At 35.1% G+C, this 25,004-nt stretch overlaps 1 protein-coding gene across 2 annotated transcripts in view; it reads left to right on the top strand.

The window, feature by feature from the left end:
• LOC145674696 (uncharacterized) overlaps positions 1-24,752 on the top strand; it is a 35,224-nt gene extending 10,472 nt beyond the window's left edge. For both annotated transcript variants that reach the window (XM_081744938.1, XM_081744939.1), the window contains exons 5-8: positions 9,975-10,144; positions 12,596-12,717; positions 18,233-18,338; positions 24,067-24,752. In XM_081744938.1, coding sequence (XP_081601064.1) covers positions 9,975-10,144; positions 12,596-12,717; positions 18,233-18,338; positions 24,067-24,179 — 511 coding nt within the window. In that variant the 3' untranslated portion in view covers positions 24,180-24,752. The remainder of the gene's footprint in view (positions 1-9,974; positions 10,145-12,595; positions 12,718-18,232; positions 18,339-24,066) is intronic.
• Positions 24,753-25,004: the final 252 nt, after the last annotated feature.

Below are 25,004 nucleotides of genomic sequence, written 5' to 3'. Positions count from 1 at the left end.
TCCCATAAGACATTCGTTACTTATTACTTTGTAAGTTGGCCACCTGCCAATCTTGGAAGTTTGCCGCTTTGAAGCACTGTTACCCTATGATGATAATGATAAATTTACCTGGCCACACAAAATACCGTTTTGTTATATTTCTTAACTCTTTCGTATTCCCCCATGAAAGGCAGATGTTCTGTATTTGTGACTGGAGGTAAAGAATTATGAATTTCCACTATTTGTTCTTGAAGGTCAATGGCCAGAACACTACCCTGATAAAGGTGTGCTGTAGGAAGATGTGAATAAGAAGAAACACGTACAGGTATTCAAGAAATGGTTGTATACTCTGTCTGTTTTGGTAAAACCATTAGTTATATCGGCTCCTTTCAACAATGAGGAGCTTTAGTTATTCCGGAAAATTCTCAAGGTTAAATAAAGCTAACCATCTCAATTGTCAACTATTGGCACCTGACGGCTTGTCGAAATGCAGCGATGGCTTTGAGACATGAATTCCCTTAAGATTTTCTGAAAACATATTTTGCTCCTAGGGAAACACTTATAGCTAATTAACAAGAGGTTAACTACAAATTTAGAATGTGCATATGTGCCAAAAGGAATTAAAAAAAAACACCTCTTGAATGAACCATTATAAATAAATTTGTTTTATTAATAACTGATTTCCTATTTTTCAAAAGGTATCTACAGAAAATATTTGTCACTATTTAATCAGTTCAGATGAAAATTTCTTACTCTACAGACAGCAGAAGAGCAAATCCGATTTCGGTGTGTGTGTGGGTTCAGTGATCTCTGTGTTCAGTGGAAGGGGACGTGTTTAATTCATGAGTTCGTAATGGATTCAAAACGTAGAAAGTTGAATGAATTGTGTGTATTAAACATACTGTAGTATTTCTTTCTAGTAATGCATATTGTTATGATTACTCTATACACATTATTTAAAAGTAGCTGATGCATCATTACTTATTACAATTTTAAAATCAAGTAATACTAGAAATCCTATTCTAAAAATACACCAATCACACTTATTTTCTGTAAGTTGGCCACCTGTCTAAGTTGGCCACTTTTCAATGAAACCGATGGTGGCCAGCATAGACAGGTTTCACTGTATAAACAAACGTGCGGAATGTGAACCAAGATATTAGGTTTGCTTGGAAAGTGCAGACATAGTGTATCAACGTAGTGACAACAATTTGAAACAGAAAACAGCTTTCCAAATTTTGCAGTTCTTTATATATTACCTTTGTCTAGTTAAGCAAATGAGAGTACAAATTGGACGATTAATTAGGTTGTTTTAATTATTTTAACGTGTTGACGTAGTTTAATATCTCAAAAGTGTTTTCTTGCACATTCTTTTGCAAACATTCTTAATTTGCTGTAATTATTAAACACGCTTAATAATACATAAAACTCACTAACCCCATTTGGGGTGCCAGGAGTTTGTTTTGGGTGTTAAGCCATCATTTGCCGTACATGACAAACTTTGATTTTAACTTCACACACAATCAGGGCTCAGGGCAAAAAAAAAAAAAAAAAATGTAGCATATCTGAAATATATAATTAATAGTAATAATAATAATAATAATAATAATAATAATAATAATAATAATAATAATAATAATAATAATAATAATAGTTAATTCAAACGGTAACAGCTATGTTAGTAATACTAAAACTATTATTATTAATAATAACGAGTAGAGAGTAGTTAATTACGAGTATGACAACTATTTGCTACAGAAAGTGCAAGGAATACAAATCATAACAATACAATAAATATATGTGTAAAAATAGTTTACTTCAAATCAGCACAAAGAAAGCAAAACTTATGACGTATATAACTAAAAGACAACATTATGTTACTAATACGAGGTCAATGGTATGGAAACAGAAAGAAACATACATTATGAAAATTTTGTGACCATATAATAATATTATGCAAAGAGCAAGAAAGGACAATAGGCTTTGTTTATTTTATTTTTATTTCAGAACGATAGAATATGTAGGCCTAATTATACAAAACGCTTGTAAGAACAAAGCTAGAATCTGGTTCTGTAGATATACTGTATGAAATAGTATATCTAAAACTTTGACTAACAGATTGATAGTATTCTTAGCACGGACACGATGGTAGTGCCACAAGAGAATTTTTAGGTTTAGTGCCGTTTAGAACTTGTGTCGCGAAATGATTTTTAGGTCTTATGCCGTTTAGAACTCGTGTCGCGAAATGATTTTTAGGTTTTGTGCCATGTTCTCGGGTCAGTAACGCAGCTAAGCTAGTTGTCCCCCAGGGCAAGAACTCGCTTTAGCGCCCCCCACCCTGATCAACCAAACCAAACAATCCCTGACTTCACTTGATGTTGGCATTCCTAATTTCCCTATTCCACTTTTTCTTCAAATGGTAAAGCTTGATTTCAAAATTACAGTACATAATTTCATTTTTAGTACAAGGTAAAACATCAAACTAATTAGTACTACTTTGAGAGTAGCAGAGAGTAGCGTACTTGATATTCTTATAGTCTTATCATAATAAATGCAAATCACAATGTTTTTGGAATTATAACACGATCTGCATATATGTAGAATGAATCAACAGTCTGTTGCTTTAGAATAGCCTAAGTTATTTATCATAATTATGGCAGTCATGTTGTTATTTCGAGTAATATACTCGGGCTGTTTGTAAATCTCATAAATCGATGTAAGTTAAATGAAAACACAAAAAGCTGGAACTAAAATTTAACTTCGCGGGCTCTTTTGACTGGAAAGGTTGAAGTTAACTTATGGTCTATGGATGTGATCCTAAGGTTAGTGAGTCGTTGTTGTTCTGCTAAGTTTCTGAGGTAATTTTTTATGATCTTTAGTTTGCTAAAACTCCTTTCTTTGCTTTATAGTGGAAATAATTACACATATTTGTCCAGTTTTGCGCCCCCAATTCGGCGTCCGGGCACAAGCAACGTTTGCCACCCTTAGTTACATCACTGCATGGGGCCCTTGGTTCAATTCTAGTTCGTGCCAAGTGACATTTGTAGTGGACAAACACCGTGTGCGTGGGTTTTCTAGGGTTCTCCCGTTTCCTCCCACTTTCTTCATTCCAACATTTCACTCATTTCTCGTCATCACCGTCTCCTTTAGCCTAGCTGGCATAAACGTGGGACGTAAAATTTAAGATTGTTTTTGCGAGTTTGTGTTTTGTGAATTAGTTTTTTTTTTCAAGCTTACGTGAATCATCGTACCGATCTAGTCAAGTGCTGCCAAGTGGAGGAATTTGCAACTATTACAGAAGCTATTTGCCGGTTGCCGAGGTAGCTGCGACTACTAGCGGAAAATACGGGAAGCATCCAGCAGCAACGCTCGTTGCAAGCGGAAATGTAAACGTCTTTTTCTTCTTTTTCTTAAATGATTTTTTTAGATGCGTCAATAACATGTTGCGGAAGAGCAATGACACATATACAGGGTTGACCATTCGTCTCGAGATGTTTTTATAACTTTTTTAAGCTAATAGAAACAAAACACTGAAATTTCGTACCATGCTACTATCAACTGGGGCCTTTGTTTGACATAAATTGCACTACAACCAGATCAACAGTGTTGGCAATCCTACATAAAGTTGTATTTTTTTTCCTAATAGCACTACGTCAAGTTATTATATTTCAAATCTGCATATTAAAAGAAAATTTATAATAGCAAACTATCTTGTCCAGTGTTGGAAATTAAAGACGCTACGATATCGTAAACATTGATAAACAACAAAATGTTAAAGGCTTTTAGAACAGTAATAACGCTAATAAGACAAACATGACTATGCTCATCCAAAGTATCTTAGCATGGAATACTACAGTCATTAAATTACGTATTTCGAACAAGTAGTAACAAAGTTACATGGAATTGAAAAGTTTACTTTTTTCAAACGGATTTATTTCAAAAACGTACTTAAATAAGTATCCTCATGTGGTTCGGATTCCACGTTAATCAGTAGGTCCACGTCTCATATAGCCTCGCTGCTGAAAGGGACGCTAAACTAAAAAAAATCAAAATCAAATTAAATAAGTATCACATCCAATTACGTATATGGTTTTGAATAGGCGTAAATGCCATCAAGCCGTTTACAGAAATTTTATAACTCAAATCATTCCAGAAATATGACAAAAAATAGTAAAAATTGTTATATTCCTTAAGATCAGAGGCGGATCTAGGAGCTAAAAACTGGGAGGCGAGCAACCGGAACTCCAACTAAGATGGATATATCATGAGTTTACTATAAACTTTGAAAAAAGTATATATAATATCTTAAATTATTTTAGTTGCTGAAAAACTAGGGGCCTAGGTCCCCCGGCCCTGGACTACATCCGCCACTGCTTAAGATGGCGTTTTTAGCAGTGGCGGCTGGTGGATTGTGGTTTCGGGTGTTGCAGTATGAACTTTCGGAAACGAAAGATGTAAACTGGACTCGTTGACTAATCACCATAACTCTAGATGCAAATGCTATGTGACTTGTCAAATTAAATAAAACTATATTTTGAAAAAAATAACGCAGAACATTTTTTTCTTATTAGTCATCTTATTTAATTAGCAAGTCAATTATCCTTTCTTTGATTGGAGCAAATCTTCCTAATACATGCTGGTTGAACTCTAGTTTTTCGATAGAAAGCATAACCAATGGTGAAAACCTTTCTTGGGACATTCAATTCCCTGAAAGTGTCAATTCCTTTCGATGTGGAAAAACGCCTTCTCCTTTTGCTCACGCCAAAGGTACAGTTAATATTAATTTCAGAAGCATTGTAGATTCACTAAATATTTTTTCTAGATTATTGCGAACAATTCATTCTAGCAAACCCAATCCCTGAGAGTGATCCAAATTCCTCTGCAGCGTAGACTGAAAAGAGTTCATAGCAGAGATTAGTATTATAAAACATGCAAATTGAACACGCTTTATTCACAGTTTATCTAGAACAATTTAAAACAAATTGTGGAAATACAGATCTAGTGCAAACAACATTGCTGCCGTAAGATGTCCTGTGAATTTATACAGGATATTTTTTTCGAACACTCTCCTGAATTACCCTTTGCTTGTTTTGTCTAAGCTTTAATTGCAGGTTTTTCCTCAGTGGAGATAAGAGCTGGTCAAAGTGCTTTCTTGGTAAGTTATTCACAGAAGTCATGGTATAGAATTCATTCAGAATTCGTAGGTTATTTACAGAATTAGAGCACACACAATGAATGTAAATCTAATAATTAAAAACCAAAACAGCTGATACAAGAGATGAATATGAATTGTGAATGTCACATATACACCACCTCACCTACACACATATACACACACATGCATAAAAGAAAAGCTACATTCCAAATTATCCGTCTTGGTTGTAAGCAATGCACAATGCACATGAGGCGAAAATGCACTTATCAATGTCATATGTTTTGGAAAACAAACTCTAAAAAACGCCAGGCATAGGATCAGCATGTATACCTAACAGAAGCCAAAAGTCGAAGAACGTCAAAACAAACAGTATTACCAGTTTTACACCCAGAAATGTTTGCTTGGAGGTGTCCAATACGTCTATGTAATATCGAACCTGTCTTATTCTGCACCCGAAAAGATGATAAGTAATTCTTAATTACTGTTACCTATATTCTTTTTAAAAATGATAGGACGATTATTTTTATAAGAAAAGAAAAAGCACACGCTGAGGCGTAAAATAAAATATTTAGCCTATATCAATCATTTTTCTTTTAAACAAGTATAGTTCGTTAAAAAGTCTACAAATGTTAGTCGAAGTTCAAAATTTTCGGGAGGTTCAGACCCGGTGCCCCCCTCGTACCTGCGCCCCTTAGCATTGTTAACCAGTCCCAAATTCAATGTGGCGTTTCCCATCATACAGTTCTATATGGAAAGCTATCAAGAGTATAAAATACACTTATTTAAAAAAAAAGAAATATATATGTCACAAAGTGTTTCACTATGTGACAACGTCGCAGATTATGTTGGCACCACAGACATTCCTGTCGAATTCATCAAGATACATGAACTGTTACGATAATAGATGGTGCTAGTATCAACGTTTATCGACTTGAACTGTCATTTGGAAAGAATCGATATAACTATTGAACGATCATAGTGCAATTCACCCAGTTGATTTTGAGTTTAACGTCCCATTCAGCAGCGAGGCTATATGAGACGTGGACCTACTGATTAACGTGGAATCCGAACCACATGAGCTCCCGCCGGGAATCGAACCCGGGTCTCCCACGCCAAAGGCATAGTGCAATTCACGTCTCCAAACTAGGACATATGAGCGATTTATCTTGATACTCTCATGTAGCTTTTAAATTAATTGGTAAAAAGAACATCTCATTTTCGCATTTATCCACAAGGAGATATTGTTTGACACATTCGAAGGTGGGCATAAATGCATCGTTTTTTTTGTACCTCGTTACTGTTTGATCATGAATGGAGTTGTTTCAATGATATCGTTATTTAGGAATATCCCTTAGTTTCATCCACTAAACTGCAAATATTTAATAAGTTATAAAACAAGAATACGGTGCATGTGGAGTGTTAGAACCATTCCAATATGTGGGAAAAGATGTAACATTGCATGGGTATTGTTATAACAATATGTTGTATCTAACGCTGCACACGCATACCTACATATGTTATTGAAAAATTGTACATCATGAAACATGTTATTAGGCTAAATAAAACTGATTGATTAATTGATCAAATAATACCAAAGTTTCTTTTTTCGTATAAGACCTCATCATATTCTCTAACTTTAAAGGATTTCGAAATATACCACTCTATTGTAGCAACTGCAAACCCACAATTTTTTCTACCCGACTTTTTCCTTCCCTTGTAGAGAAGTTATAAGAAAATGGTGAAACACATGTCTAATTTTATTAAGTGCAAATTCCAAACACAAAATATCATGCTTGCTCCCTTCAGAGATTTGGGGCTATGGACATTTTACTATAATAATTGCTACCCTATTTTCCTCCCTTCCTCGTCGAATTCCCAAAAATCCTTCCTTAGCGGTAAGTTATCTTGTATTTACGAAAATGGGGAGAATCTTCAAAAAACAAACATCCACCTCAAGAGTACATTACTTTTTGTAGTCATCTTCATGAAAAGTGATTTACTCAACAGTATATTGTTATAACAAAATATGCATTTATGAAATATGAACACTATCGCCTCAGTTGTTTTTGAGAAAATTGTCCGGAATAATTCACCACATGAATAAAGTATCCCTTCTGCATCGTTTCAGGGAAAATACGAGGGTGATTCAGTAAGTAATGCCTCCAAACGGATAACTTTATTTGTGTTATAACACCGATACAGGTATCAGTGGAAAGCTTGTAATGTGAGTTAAAAATGGTGGCATCATTTTTCAACATAATGGGGGAAACACATTTGCGCCAACGCGAAACAAGGTGTTTCATGTCGTCGGCGAAGAATTGTGGTGGCTGCTGGCGACACTTTTTTCGAACTACTGCTTCCACCTCCGCGTCACAACTGTAGCGTTAGCCCTTAACGTGGTCGTTAGTTTCGGGAAGAGCAAAAATTCGCACGGTGCAAGATTGGTACTATATTTAAGATAAGGGAATGTCAACAACACTTTGTCAACAGATGGGACAACTTTGATTTTTTGGTGGAGGAGAGAGAAGAGATGTGGCGGTGCTCCGTCGACTGATGGTTTCTTTCCGGGTCGTAATGGTGTATCCACGACTCGTCGCCGGCGATGAATGTTCCTGAGCGCACAACCTTCCGCAACGAGAAATTCAATGACAGCCCACTGTTTCAACCGGACTTCACCACTGGATGCCAAGGATTGCTCCATTACTCTAGAACGAGAAAAGATAGGAAGGTGAAACAACTGAAATTCTGTAGCTAACACGTCAGTGCATTAATGATAAACAGTTCAGAATGTTTGCAGTACTATTGGCCAAGTAGTGGGCCTGGACGCATTACTTTCCGAATCACCCTCGTAAGTTTTGACATATTGTCAGGTTATTATCAATAACATTTTGGATTGGATTGGATTAGAGTTTGTGTCCTTTTTCCACAGCGAGGCTATATGAAACATTGACCTACAGCTTAACGTGGAATCCAAAATAAATGTGCACCCACGGGTTATCGAAGCCGGTCTTTCGTGTCGAAGACTCCTACACTATCTCTATAGTCATAAGGGAGCTCCCAATAGCAGTTTCATCTAAATATGTAGCGTAGTTATTTTAGAGCACGTTTTTACATTTTTTTTTAAAAGCAAAGAAAATGTCTTTTTCCTACTTTCTCGAAAAGTGCCCATAAAGATTTTACACTCTTGGCTATCACAATCATCTTTGTGCACCTTTTCTCCCGTTGTAAAATTTCAAAAATGCCATACTAATTTATTTTATTAAAATAGGTATTAAATCTGGATTCTATAGCCTCACTACCTCTTTATAAATTGAAACAAGATACAGTGAAGGAGAAATAATTTACGTCTTAAATATTATTCAATTGTCTTTTACTAAGATAATCTGTTACTGATTTTCGTAATTTAACGAAAAGAGTAAGTAATTTACCTTGGAAACGTATAGGGAATATCATGAACGAAAGTAGGAAGCATATATTTAAAAATCACCTCTTCTTTTTATCCATGGGACTTATTGCTTTATTATCCTTCATTGATTTTATGTTGAAAAATCAAAGATACCATCGTTGTTATGAAGGAAGTTCAGAAACTAATGTTACAAGGCAGATACTTTTAGGGTTTCGTCTGCTATAGATGATTGAGGAGTGTGCGGTAATTGTAATACATGAAGTTGCAACTGTGCTGAGTTCCATCCACGCACCATGCACGGCGCTGGTTGTACGTAATGACTCGTATCTTTGGGTCTTAAGACGTGACTAGACTCGTAACTGAATCAAATTGTGAGACAAAGTGTGACTAAATTATGAGTAAATCATCCTGTTCATAGTTATGTATGAAAATATATCAATGTAATGTTTAGCACAAATAAACAGTTACTTTGCATTCAAGTAACAGTAAACACAAATGGTGACTCGTTTGAAAAGCTGGTATCACGAAGAAGTCCGCTCAGTTATTCGATTTCTGTGGGCGAAACATGTAACCGCGACTGAGACTTACCGGCACCTGGTAGAGGTTTACGGAGAGAATGTAATGTCTCGTCAGCAAAACGCAGAATGTTGTCGAAGATTTGCGGCAGGTAGAGAAAACGTCACCGAAGAGGAGCCCAGAAGACTACCCCGCTGTTGAGGCAGTTTCGCTGGTACATCATCGACCACTTTTTCTACAGTCTGGGCCTCGCTCCACGTGACTTTCACTTGTTCCCGCACTTACAGGAGCACCTAAGGAGGTCGTCGTTTTGCTTCAGACGAGGTGAAACAGTTCGTGACAACGTGACTGTACACGCAAGGACAGGATTTTTACCACGAGGGATTCTTCAAACTCATTCCACAATGCGACAAGTGTCTCAACCAATATGAAGATTATGTCGAAAAATAACCTAATATATGTACTATCTGTTGGCTGTGTTGGTTGTATGAAATAATACATTCACGTTTTACTGCAGACTTTGTAACCTTGCTTTCTGATCACCCTCCGTAGTTGCCAATAGCTTACAAGCTCAACCAAAATCATCCAATCTAGATCAAACATGACCGACTATACAAGCGTATAAAATATTATCCTGAACAGCGTTTCCATTGACAATATATGGGCTATCAGAGTTTTCTTTCGAACTCTCACATTTTTTTGGAAGTTGCGAGTTCAATAAAACTCATCTGATTTGATCCAAATTAAGCAAGATTGTGGGCTTTAACCTGCTATAAAAGCTTTCAATATATTATAGTGTTGTTTCTTAGTTATGAGCCGTCAAACAATTTTACTAAAGATTTTTCTTAAACAATAAATGTAGAATGACCATTTATCGCAATTGGGAAACTTTCACTTACATTGTTTATTATTTTCTAGTTCTGATAAGGCAAAATCACCTAATAACGATGAACTTCAAGATCTTGCTGTGGGTGGACCTCCGATTAAGTCCAAGAAGCGTCACAACCGCCGCAGTCGAACTGATCAGGTCACATCAGACGCAGAACCCGCACGTGACACAGAGCTCAAGGGAAATCCCCAAGAGAGAGGTAAGCTTTTGTTAAATTTTGGTAAGCAAAATTTTCACTTGATCGATATTTTGTGAATTTGTAGTAGAAACAGTGAAATAGCTCCCTTATGGAATACCTCCTTGCAGATATGTGCTTATTAGATAAATTTATGGTTCCGTGAATTTTTGTATACACAAATTGAGTCAAAAGTCAAGTGACAATCTTGATATAGGACAAATTGTTTGGTTGTGTGTCCACATTACCCTTAGATGATGTTTGATGCCGGAACTACCTGAAAAATACAAGTAACTACCACGACTTCTATGTAGCAGTCTGCTACTTGAATACACTTTAATTTTCTAAATAGGAAGGTTTCCAAGTGACACACATATATATATATATATATATATATATATATATAGAGAGAGAGAGAGAGAGAGCAATACCGCCGACCGTTTTGTCGTATCACTAATCGTTCCCTAGTTATAACTAGTTTTCATCTTTGCAGGTGACAATGATATTGACGATCGATGAATTGTGGAAATAATTCTAATGTGGGAAATCGCAGCTTGCATGTGATGAGTGCAGTGTCTAATGTGCTACATTCCGATAGGGATCCCATTTACCACAATGGCCAAACTCATCAGTTGAGATGGGTTCTGTGGCCGACAAACCATGGAATGATTGTTCAAAAACATCTATAGGTAAAACAATCACTGTCGCTGTCCTATCATCCTTCAACACACCACGTGTATCCTTGGAACGTGAAGTGAGTCGAATGTGCATACGAAAGATACTTTCCGATTACGTGTGGCGAATATACACAATTTAGATCCACCAGGAGCAACAACCCAGACCGTCTTATACGTTCTGCCAAATTGGCAACAGAAAATCTGGCAACAAACCAGGATCTCCTATTGAACGTATTGTTTCTCCGACGAGGCGTATTTTACGTAAACAAAGTAAGCAAACAATACAACCAGCACAATTTGACATCAATCCTCATTGTATTGACACATCAGGGATGGTTGATGGCATAAACGTTATGGTCTGATGTGGTTCTTAAGCACAAGAATGATTGGTTAGTTCTTCATCTACTGCACGCTTAACGCTTACCAATACCTGTGGCTGAAGAATAGGAAAATCCTGCCTGCAGTGTTGTCTTAGGATGGTTCATACCCAACGTACTTCCAGAAGGATGGAGTCTCTCCCTCTTATGGGTGCGGTGGATGTGGTGTACTAAACTACCAAGATCAGCAGTTTCTTGGGAGTTAGATCGGGCGCTGGGAACAGGTGAAGTAGCCATCATGCTTTTCACATTTCAGGACATTAGACCGCTACTTCTGGAGCCACCTTAAGGTCATTTTGTCCGCCGAAATCCGGAATTTCAACATTTCGTGCAACGAATTGACGATTCCTGTGCTTGTCGTACGTCCAAAGATATTGCTAATTGTGCATGAAGAGTGAAAGAGGCGAGTACCATACACCATTGTTGTACAGGGTGTTCATTTCGAGTATGTGCTGTGAGTAGGTCAGCAGAGGAAAACCAGGTCATAATTAATGAACAGCTAGTGATATGACAAAATGGTTAGCGGCGTTCAACTCCTGCAGAAATCTGCATACAAAGTATGTGTGGCCTGACGACCGCCCTGCCTAAAATATAAGAAAATAATTTTAAATATAGATGACTCCAACATGGCGACCATGGTGTCAATTAGTATGCTTGATGTTGCCTGATCTCTCAAACATTACGTGGACCCATTGTGACCAAATTTTGGAGGGTACTGGAACAGTAATAACGCATTTACCAGGGACAGGGTAATACAAACTCAAAGGACTTTAGTGTTGAATACTGCTGTCATCATATGGCTTAATTCGAACAGGTAACGAGAAAGTTACAAGAAATTGAAACTTTGACTGATTCAAAGGACTTTATTTCCAAAAAAAGTTGAGATAAGTTTTACATACAATTCCATAGATTGGTTTACAATAGACATAGTAACGTTTACAGCAGTTTAGTATCTCAAAACATTCCGGAGATACGAAAAAATGTTAAATTTGATACATTGCTTAAAATGATGTATTAACGAGAACATTTCAAAATATTTTTATTTACTTTGCGTCTATGGTATTACAATCATTTTGTAATTGTAATTACATGTTTTCTGAGTTACATAATTTTGAGCAGTGTTGCAAACTACCATTATTTTCATATCTCCAGAACAATTTGAGGAATTTAATTGCTGTAAACGGCATTAGGACCTTCACATTTATTAAACGCCATCTATGCAATCGGATGAGATACTTATCTAAGTAGTTTTTCGAAATACTTTTCATAAAAGACAAATTTTCAATGTCTTCTAACTTTGTTCCTATACACTTGAAATCCTTGGTATCATGAACATTTTATTAGATTCTAAAGTACTTTGATTGTGTATTACCCCGTCCATGAAAATATAATATCAATGTAAATAATGTTAACAATTCCAGGTACACCAAGATCTGGAAAACAAAAAAAGAAAATGTCTGGAGAAGAGAACAAAAAAGAAAAGAAATCTTTGGGTGCCGAATCCCAAGCTTCCACTGAAAAGAGTGAAATTAAAGAAACACAGGTAAGATTAATTTATTTCAAAGAGATACGCTAAATAATAACAGTTTACTTTTGTATATTTAAAGTTATCGATACAAACGAAATTACCACTTCCGACTTCGAGAAGTATTATATATATATTAATTAGGCTAAATTGTACATTTAATTAAGGGATAGACTGGATGATGTGCTTTTTAAGCAATACAACATTTTTTTTTCTCCGAATCACTAGTGCTACTTTAAATTTAGAAAAAGTTATCTTTCAGCAAACTGATTTTATTGATCACGTCGTACGATTTACAGAAGAAAATATAGTTGACTCGCATATCTACATGTATATTTCAGAAGTAATCTTGCTTTCTGTGATTTGAGTGTTACTTCTTCTTTTTGTAGAATGCAGAGTATAGTTCTATCTATAAGTTCGAAAAACTTGCTTTCCTAACAGCTTTCGAATACTATCAACAGCAAATTACTATTCTCCTTATTTCTGAAAATACTTTTTTGTAATACCTGCTACTGGAAGTGTGTTAATTGAAGTTGCAATTTATTACCGTTTCTTAGTTTCAAGTGACATTTGAAATGATGGTAAGCCATTGTGCTTTCCCCAGTTGACCCCAGACCTAGCGACTGTATCGTCTTGTGACTCCACAGCCAGCCTTTTGGAGATATTGGCATTCTCATGCTTCCTTGAGTTTCTCACGGGTAAATACATGTCAAGTGGTCCAGGAAATAAATAAATCGTTGCATGGCAATTTCTAAAACACATGATTTTTGATGTACAGTTACTTTGCCATGTTGTTAGTTCAAAACAACCATTATTTTGGTGACTTTAGATTTCGAATGACAGCCATATTTGTTTTCGAAGATACGCCATTTGGTGATGTTGTAAGGAGTTACCGAATTTGAATTATCTCAGCCCCTAGTTGTTTTATCGATGTGGAGGAGAAAACAAATTGTAAGCTAAAATACTATGTATTAGCCATTATTGTGCATACAGTACAGCAGGGTGAAAAGTAGGTTTGAAAAAGTAGATCATTGTCGTTAAAAGTTCTGAGTTGAGCAGATGTTACTACAAGAAGACAAATGAGCAAGAAGGTGAGATTTCCTGAATAAAGAGGACTAATATAGAAATACTCATTCGCCAAGTTTCAACATTTAGACGTGCTCCCCTTTCTTAAGAGAAATTATTAAATAATCAGAATAAAAGAAAATATGCGTACGTCACTGATATATAACTCTGACAGGGGCCCTGATAAAAATATATAATTCCTCCCCATAACAGGTCTGTATGATATTATTATATACCAAAAATTAAGAGTTTCATATTCGACTGTAAGTACCTTATTTTTAACACAAAGCTATAACTACAAACTACATAATTTATACGGTTTACCTAACAATGTTAGGGTCATCAAGTCTAGGAGGCTCAGGTGGGCAGGTCATGTAGGTGAGATGGAAGAAAGTAGAAACGCTTTCAAAGTATTGACAAAAACCAACAAGTACTATCGCGGGGTATGAGCGTATAGTGGACAATTTTATTGTTTCGCATGCCAATTTTTATGACTGTATCCCCAAGGGGCAGGGTGAATGCGACCCAAAAAACTGATGACATAAAACAAAAAAGAACATTAATTTTACCCTTCCCCTCCTCTGCCGTGGCACTCTCCATATATAAAATGCATGATTTTGAAAAATTTCGTCCTTCACAAACACATTGATACTAAAATTAACTTCGTGCCTTAATTAGGGGCTGACCTATGAATGTTTAAAGTCATGACGCAGATGTGCGTCAATAGGCGTTTAAAAGGTAAAATGTTATTTAAAGGCACCCATGTCTTGTCTTTCTTGAAAGTTTGAATGAAGTGGTCCTGGAGGTTCGTAAAAATGAATTCTCACTTATAACCCAATGCATTTAGCAGAATCAAGACAGTGGATAATCAGGATATGCCTGATACATGTAGAAAAAAATCTCCTCCCAGTCTCACTGGTGACATTGACTCAATTTCCTGAAGGAAATATTCGATCACTTTCATTTCGATTACTAACTCCCACATTACAAATAGGGTAACAAGATATGTGAATTGAGCGGCAGTCGTAGGGTTGTTTTACAGTTGTACATACTGATGAAGGGAACTTTCCTAGTAAGTAGGAGCCTACCCAGTGTCAGTTCCGGAGTGCTAAAGCAAGCTCACATGTTCCCCTTAGTGTCAAAACATCGCACTATACCGAAACCCACATAATAAGTACAATCCAGCAGAGACCTACCCGGTGGTGTTATTCTAATTTTTTAACAACCGGTTATATATATATATATAGAGAGAGGGAGAGTAGATGGCATATATAATTCTCTTAGGAAATAAACCATACAAAATAGACAAAATCATATTTTTATTGGATACCACAAGTGACAAATAGGGATCTACAGAGCATCCTAATACAAGGTGATGTGACAAAATTATGTAGCACTGACAATATCTTGGAAACGAATTATCCAAAATAGATGGTTGTCAAAAGTATTGGATAGACCTTAATCCAGCCATAAATCTACAATTATTGATAATGGTATGGTAGTATAAATAACCCTCAGCATTACACTCACGTGATCCCAGTTCTTATTCTCATTGGGCATTTGGGACTAAGAAATAAACGATTATACCTTCTTCTGAGAGTTCAAATGTTTAACCCTGTAGTTGTAGCCAAATAATTTGTAAAAGCAAAGATAGTTAAACTAAAATTTACTTGTTCCTGGGTATAACTGGGCAAAATTTAGTGTTATGTATCGGTGTAAGAAACGGTTCTGCGAACTTGAAATATTTTAACAATCGGTTCTAGCGAACCGGTGCAAACCGGCTGAATAGCACCACTGGACCTACCCATTTTTGACATACCTCTGGAATTCTGAAGGAAGATTAACCCTTTTTGGGATTTTTAAGGTAAATTTTAGACTTTAAGTCAATCAGCTACTGCATCATAACTATTTATCTTAAGATTTTTGATTCGTAGCTCATTAAGCTTACTCTTGATAGTTTACATTTTTTCACCAACATAAAATATTTTGTTCTAAACACAGTCAGTTGAACCTTCTTCCTTTCTACAAATTTGTGTTTATATAGAGAGTGGATTTTAAACTGAAAACCATTGCCTTTAGCTCAAAGTAAACATGGATAACTAAATTTTAGAAGAGGAGGGAAGAGAAGAAGGAGGAAAGAAGCCATAACACGTGTACTCTGTGTGAGGGTCATGTCAACGACATATTCGTATATGTGTTCTTGGATCCCACAAAAAACCTTTTAGACAGCTTTTGCGGGAGAACAAAATAAACCTTTTGCGTTGTACAATAGAAGGTCAAATAGATGACGTCATGACCCCCACCAACTTGATGAGCTCTTCAAAACCCATATGACTTGTTTCGGAATGTATGTACCAATGAACAATAAAAAATCTTGTAGTAATAGGTGTTATATGAGCGTTTTAAAACAATAGACACGTATAGTATATATACCATACTTCCCGAAAGGGTTAAAGTCGCAGCTTACCTACCTCTGATCTATGTTTAAAATTTATGTGTTGAAGAATCACCAATCCAACAACACGTGCTAGTCTCTCATTTGGGAGATGGGACAAGTCTTCCCTCTGACAGTATTGTAAGACATTCTTCTTGTACGCTTACTATACTTTATTGAAGAGTGTAAGATATCCTGTCGAAGAAGCTATTTCTTTACTCATTGAAAGATTATGTGAAAAGATGGGAGCAGTAGTAATCATGGGCCTCCCTCTTCCTTCCCCAGCACGGGCAGGGGACAAGCTATAGCGGAATTAATTGCAAGTGACAGTTGAAATAGAGAGTCCTATGATCTTAAAAAAATCAACTTCAAGGTTTCAATAAAACTACGCATTTCATAAGATCTACACACCAAAGAATTTGGTTTTCGATATTCTTCCATATAATCCTTTGTTTGTCATTATCTACGTACCATTGTTGGGCATTAATCAATTAAAATCATTTGCAATTAGTACCATGACTTTTGACGCTTAAGTTTATATAGTTTATGTCTTTGCGAGCTTCTTATGAACATTCAAAATATATTCTTGTAACGTCATGTCAAACATGCTACATCATGTAAGATTATTAAATTTCTTCATGTGTACTTCCCATAGGCGAAGGAATTTGTAATTATTACTAGTTTGTTTCTACATTAAATTACTATGCATCCAATAATTACAAATTTGGAGCAAAGCGATGAACCTTATTCATAGATTTTTAGTTATAGATTATTCATAGATTTGCTTGAACGAACATGACATGCAAAAAGTTGAATTTCGCATATCAGCGAAAAACATAATGGCGTTCACAGAATAAAATGAAAAGCTGTGGCCCCGAGTAGCATACTCTCTAACGCTCTCGCCTTCGGTGCGAGTTCTCCTGGGTTCGATTCCTTGTGGGGGCACTCTGTCGAAAAAGTGTAAAATGCTTTTTCAGGCTTGCTATCCTGAGTGAGGTTTTCCTGGGTTTTCCTTATTTATACCAAGCAAATGCTAGGGTGATACCTAACTTAAAGGTCCCAGGCCGATTCCTTTCTTTCCCAATCTTTTCTTTCTTTCCTTTCTCCGGATAGTGTGCTCGCTGAGGGACGTCACTCTCATACGTGACGGGTTAAATGGCCATAGATTCCGAAATCCTAGAAATCTAAATTCTAAATCCTAAAAACGAAAAGGGCTTCTCTCTAATTCTAATGTTGAAAATTCTATTTTATGTTGTTTACAATAGAATTCACGAGCCAAATGCTTTTTCAACGTTAAGTCTATGGACCTCCCATTTTTTGTTGGTAATTTCTCATTGGTAAGTCCGATCGAGGCATGTGACCGTTTTTACTTAGCGCAGGCTCTCGAATTACCATGTCAAATTTGGTTGAGAACGGTTCAGGCATTTGTTAAGAGTATCCGTACAAACGAATATCTAAGTCCAGTAAAGGGAATCTTTACTTCTATTATTATTATTATTATTATTATTAATAATAATAATAATAATAATAATAATAATAATAATAATAATAATAATAATAATATTTGCTAATCAAATACATTTGATATTAATTTAGTGCAGGGTTTACAACATGTAATTTTCAAATAATATAGAGATCACTAAAAAGGAATTGAAGCACCCCACCGAACAACGATATATATTGCATTTTACGTAGTGATCTTACAAAAACGAGAAAAAAACTTGCAGTCTATTTCAGGAGTACAATAGGAAAAAATATCAAAACCAGCAGATAGCGACGCTCATCGGAGTAATAGAAGCGAAAAACGTAAAATAAACGTGCCTGTGTGAAAGAACGTGAAGTTTCTCACGAAAGTACTAAAATGTAACATATATCGTTGTTCGGCGGGGTGCTTCAATTGTTGATTACTGTCTTACAGAAATTTGAAGTGTTTGTGACATCTTTTTTCACTTAAGCACATAGTCTATTTAAGACAGAAATGATTTGTTTTGTTATTTATAGACAACGTTAGCATAACATATTATTTACATTTAGGATAAAGACATCGCTTCACTCCAAGATCCAATTTCCAGTTTAGGACAGGTGGCTCAAGACTTACCACTTACTGGTGAATACAAGCTGATTACAACAAAGAAGGATGGTAAGTATCTTCTACTTGGTTGAATAGGAGTGTAATACTCCTTTTAGCACCGAATTTAAATGGGACGTGGACTTAAAGTTCAAATCACAGTGCATTTAAATTTCAAGACTCTCACAGCAAGAATCGAAAGTATTTTGTACTGTTAGAGATGAAAGAGAGTAAGCATACAATTGATTATTTTGATATAGGTAGTCTAAGATGTAGGTAGGCCAGTTTTAGATAGGCTCAGTTGAATAAGAAGATATACATCGAGCTCCGAAAGTCCAAACTGATTACCTATGTGGTTGTAAATTATTTTTGTTACAACTATTTTTTTAACCCCTTGCGTTCTAGGTGTCATTTTCCTATGAGCGTACTGTAATACCAAGCTCTCATTTCCAGTTAAAAGACTGACTAGACCGTTATATAAGGTATAGTTATTGTATAAACTTCAACGAATATCATAGTTTTTGTACAATCACACACACACACATGCATTTTCGAGAAGAGCATTCACATTACTGATAAAAGTATTTGCTTTGTAGAACATTTTTTTTTGTTTAATTCAGTATAAACATTTATTTATTTATTTATCATCAACACAACAGGTATAAGCCCAATTATAGTGCTGGTGTATTGCATAATACATTTACAATAGCTTTCTTTAGTTTTGATTTTTTTTTAAATTTCATTTGTAAGTCAGCACAGATAAGCTGTTCTCGAGTTGTTTTTAAGTGGCACGCACTTGTCAAATACACTATAAATAATATTATAGTGATTAGCAACTAGGTCATTGACGATTTCATTGCTCTTTAGAAAATTTCAGTCAATAGACGAGAATTCAAGATACAGCCCTAGGGAATCAGCTTTCCAAAAATTATATCCTGATATACGAGTTTTCTTCTTAATGTTCGAGATCCCATGCTGCATCACGTTTATTACTAAGGACAGCTGGTGTACATCTTCTGGAATTAGTGGACAATATTCCTTACTGACAGGCTGAAAAAGGAAAATTTTGTGTTTTGAAAGATTTTTTTATGCTTTTTCAGGTTGGAATACTGGCCAGGGATCAAGGACAAAGTATTTGTTTCTTTTTCTTCTTTCCGATCTCGAAATAGGATCTCGAAATTGCCATTTTTTATATCAAAAGAAATACATGTGTATAGTAATTGAATACTCTCTTAGATCTGCCAACTACTGAGACAAAACATTTTATCTTTTCTGCCAGTAAGGTGCTGCCACCTATGAAGAAACAGTAAAACTAACTCGTGCCTTGCATCCGCTTAAAATATCATTTCTTTCGGGATTTAATACGACCTTTAATAAAGAATACATTTTCATGACACCCCCATGGATGTCACTGGTATTTTGCAACCGAGTATTTTCTGACATCTACATAGATATCACTGGGACACAAGTGATTAATAGCTAAGAACAATGCAAGCAACAATCTCTATCAGTTCTCTTAGATAAATATCATGATTTTAGTATCAAGTAAATACCTTTCATAGTGGTGCTATTAATTATCTTCTTTTTCTCTTTGGCACGGGAGACCGTATTCCATTCCTGGTAGGAGCTAATCTATTTTCGATCACACGATAAACTGTGGGTTCATGTTTTGTTGAGCCTAGGTGCTGAAAGGATTTTAAACTCTAAACAAACAAACAAACAAACAAACAAACAAACAAAACTATTTTCTGAGTCCCAAGATGGAATATAAAGTTTACAAAACTGATCGCTTCCAATATTTGTTACTATTTGCTTCTAACATCTGATTACTCCCAAAGCCAGAGGAAATGACTACAGAAGTCCCAGCATAAGGCAAAAGACCGATTTAAAACGGTATTCACAGAGGGGCTGCCATAATACTGTGTATAGAGCTCACATCTAATCTGTGGGGTCCCTGATTTGTTCCCAGCTCCCGCCAAGTCGGCTTTCTGGTGGATAAATAACTTGTACGTGGGTTTTCTCGGACTTTTCCGGTTTCCATCTACTTTCATCATTCCAGTATTTCATCCATATCAGTGGCGTACGCAAGAGGGATTCGGGGTTCAACTCCCCTTGATCAAGATAATATGGAAAAATGAACATACTGTGTTAATATTTGTATACAAACACCTGAAATTATATGAATATGGGAGCATAACTCCCTTAAAGAACTTTCGCGTATGCCACTGACCCACCTTATCATCACCATTTCACTTATCCTGTGCATAATCATGAGACGCTAAACTAAAGAAAATGATTTTCACGTTTTAGACAGGATACTTATTTGTCTTGTGGCTGAATAATGATGTGTGTACAATTTCAACCAGTTTTGATATGTCTTTCCACCAGCGCTAATGCACTTATATCCACTTTTGGGATAGTTGATAGATTGTTTTAGGGCATCAGCATTTTTACACTCATAATCGAAATCTGTATTATTAGTGTATGGGCTCATGAAAGATGTGAAATTGGTGGCTTCATTATCTCCGAAGTTAATCACTCATCATTTTACTGACATTGACAAATTATAGTCATTTTTTTTTCTTTTCAAACCACTTTTGATCCGTGGACTCTCCATGATATTTTTCGTTTACCTTCTGGATCCATTATATGTGTTATTCAAATGTTGATTTGAAGAAGGTAAATATCAACAAATGTCTGAACCGTTCAGTTTTGTATACTTGAAATTCGAATTGGAAATCGAAACAATACAAGAACAAAGTTTAGAAATAAGAAAAAAAGTATAATATGTGGTTCAAAAATCACAACCTTCATAATGTATCCCCATACAAAGTTAGAAGCTGTGTATACTGTTGGCACGTCAGCTAATTAGAAGATAGTAAGTAGAATCAATGGTGTTAAAGTAAATACCGACTATTTGTTTGCTGCCGAAATGTTATGGGCTTACACTTAACATTGTCAATTATCTTAATATTTGTCATAAAATCTCAAATGAGACATTTATGTTATCGCCAGTGTTCATCGACACCGCCCATGGAGAATATAAGTGTTACTGAACACGGTGTTTTCCATGCTCCTAAATAAAATCGAGAGATTCCATGGTTAAACAGAACACAACACACTGAGCAAGACTATGCAATATATCTATCTATCTATCAATATATATATATATATATATATATATATATATATATATATATATATATATATATATATATATATATATATATATAAGTAACAGTTTCAACATATTGACTGTGTCTTCTTACGTGATAGTGTACTCATTTTATATTTGTCAATGCATACACTGAGAAAAATCCGTTCTCCGGACAGCGGTGTATTGTACAAATATACGGTATCCTCTTGCTTACTACAGAAATCAGTACGGAACATACGTTATCCGTATGCTACATAGGCACTGCCCTTAGATGTTACATCATTCCGTTGCAGGATGTCTGACATCTAACAATTTTCCGTATATCACAAACATATATTTATGTTACATTCCTCAGCTGTATGTTATATACGTCCATTTGTATGTGATATCCTGACCGCCTATATTGTTTCATACGGAAAGTACGTATAGATGGAACACTTATACGGAAAGTATTATAAAACACGCGTTTTCAGTTGTACGTCTGCTGCACGTTAAGTCCAGAAGCTACAGGAATTACGCATGTAACGTACCTTTTTAAGTACGCCACCTACATTTTTTTCCTCTGTGTAGTCATGATACGGTACTTCGAACAATTCTACAGATATACACATCAATTATGCGCATTAAGATAATTCCTCAAAACTCGAGTCCTTTCTTTTCATCATAAACAGAGTGTTCATGAATGTTGGTGTATGTATTATCGATGTCTAGATTTCCAAGAAAAAGATAGTTATTACTATGACTACAATACCTCTCTCTCGTACGTCAAGTTCCATGTTAATTATATATAACTCATAGCATAACCGCAATTCTTAGACTATTAAAATTTATATCATTATTAATAATAATCAAATCAAGAAAGTAATTCGTGACGTGAATGCTTACTTGAGTGTGTCATCAGTCAAAAAAGGTTATGAACCACTGCTGTAAGGAGTGTTAACGATATCCTTGAATGATACACTACTCCGCAATACTTTTCTTATGTTGCGTCTTTTCTCCAAAGTTTTTTTCAATAAGTAAGATTATAGTGATTTCTTCCGTAAAATTTCATAACGGTTCTTATTATTGTGTGTTTAAAGAGAAAGAACTTTATAATATTTATAGGTATTTATGTATATTAGTATTAAAGTATTGCTTACGAATACTACATATCGTATTTTAGTGCTTATGTTTTATACTCGGATAATTAAAAGGTTTTAATGAACTAAGTTTGCTTACGAGTAAATATATGTATATTTTTATCCAGGGTTGCTTTGTTCTTTATTCTCGTCTACAATATTATAATATTAAAGACAGAGTTTTGTTATACAGAGTGGACCATTTATCATGATACGTCCTTGTAACTTTTAAATTAACAAAACGCTATAATTTCGTACCTTACAAATATCCGCAGAGAGACGTCTGACACACACTGCCAGAATAGCAGTGTTGCCAACTCAGCGTGAAATTTTATGATTTTTCAAATGGAAATACGTCAAGTTATTACACATTTCAAATTTACATATGAAACAAAAGACTTACAATAGAGCACTTGTTATGCAGTGTTACAAACTAATGACGCTGCAATATCAGAAATATCGAAAACACCCAACATTTTAAGGCTTTTGCAACAGTAGTAATACAAGTGAGACAGACGGTGCAATGCATAATCAAAGTATTTTAGTTTCGAATACTATGGTCTAGTAGAAACAGAATTACAGGGGATTGAAAATTTCATTTTTTAAAAGAACTTTATTTGAAAAAAAGAGTGCTTAAATAAATATTATATCCAGTTATATTCTTAAACTGACATAAAGATCATACTACCGTTTACAGTAATTATTTATCTAAAACCGTTCAGGATATATGAAAAAATGGTAAATATTGCTTCATATTGCTTAAATTTGCATATTTGTGGAAACTTTTTTCAAAACGGTTGTTGTTTTCCTCTACTTTTTTAACATCTGAAAAATAGTTTTTGGCAGGTGCAATAATAAGTTCTCGGAATTACCCAGTTTTGAGCAGTGTTGCAAACTTTACCCTTCTTTACCATATTTGTAGAACGATTTGAGATATCAAATTGCGGTGAACGGAATTACGATCTTTACATTTGTTAAAAACTATCTCCGTGATTGGATTATACTCACCTAAGCAGTTTTTTCGAAATAAAAACTTTTGAAATTTCAATCTTTTTAATCTTTTGTATATTGATCCGGAATCCTTTATATCACAGTCATAAAAATAGATACTAAGATGCTTTAGATATACATTGATCCATTCGCCTTCCTTACTTTATTACTGTAGTAGAGGTCAATTAACTTTGAATGTTTCTGATATTGTAGTGTCCTCAGTTTGCAACACTGAATAACAAATGTTACATTGCATGTTTTCGTTTGACATGTAAATTTGAAATATGTGACAACTTGACGTAGAGCTTTTTAAAAAGCACATATCTTTATGTTAAGATGAAAACACTGTTAACTTAGTGGTATCCCAGAGTATGTCAAACAATATCCCCTTTCTGATATTTGTATGTCACAGAATTTCGACATGTTGTGTTTAAAAGTTACAAGAGTGTATCAAGTTAAATGGTCCACCCTGTATATGCATTTCAAGATACCCATCCTTGAATCTAATATGTTTTCTCATTTTTCTTTCCTGTAGGCGAGATACAATCTTTAGTGTTCGTTCCAACTCAGGTTGCTACGTCTTACCTTGGAACAGAAAGAATGTTTGAAGAGGCTCAGGAATCTGCTGCAAAAGAAGCCTTGAAATAGTTGACCTTAGTGCCAAAGAAATATAAAATAATCTTCTTTATATTGCAACCGAACATTGTAAGTGTGGGTAATAGGTCACTTGACCATAATTCGTTTTAAATTTATCAAATTCAGTAGTAATACGTGTTTTTAAATGCTCTAAATTCATATTTTTTCCACAAGATATGGATTGTTTGTCAAGATGAAGGCACAGTGTTTGGAAAACTTTACACAATTACTCAATTATACCTTGGTAAATTGATAGCCTAACCAACCCTTTTAAAGTAACATCATTAATTCCTTTCTACACATTGTAAACTTATTTAATCACGAATGTGATAAGGTATCATTGATTTATAAAATGTTTCTTTTCTTACAACTTATGTTTTATTCAGTACTACACCATAACAACGTCAATTAGCTACTTTTACTTAGCCAATTGAGCACTGAATAATTACCGCTGTCAAGTGACTTATAGCCTACGCTGTATGTAATGTATCTTTAATGTATGAAACATATCTGAAATTTGAGTTTCAAGATGATCTTTGGCTGTGAAAAATACAAAAGTTGAAATAAAGAGTTTATATACACCGAATTCTCAAAATAATCTGAAATGGATTATTGATAACAGCACATCAGATATCTTTTCTTTAAATCAAACATTGATCACATTATATACAGGGGAGACCGTCTAATTTGGTACCCTCCTGTAACTTTAAATTAATAGGAAAAATACTGAAATTTCGTACAGTTATAATACCAACTGAGAGACTTTGCTTGAAATACCACAGGGTGTTTCAAATTGTATAACAGGGTTTTAAGGCTTTGTAGAATTTATTACAATTA

This window comes from Thermobia domestica, chromosome 17 (assembly GCF_964235325.1).
Source record: "Thermobia domestica chromosome 17, izTheDome1.hap1.1, whole genome shotgun sequence".
Classification (NCBI taxonomy): domain Eukaryota; kingdom Metazoa; phylum Arthropoda; class Insecta; order Zygentoma; family Lepismatidae; genus Thermobia; species Thermobia domestica.
This window is presented reverse-complemented; position numbering and strand designations above follow the sequence as displayed.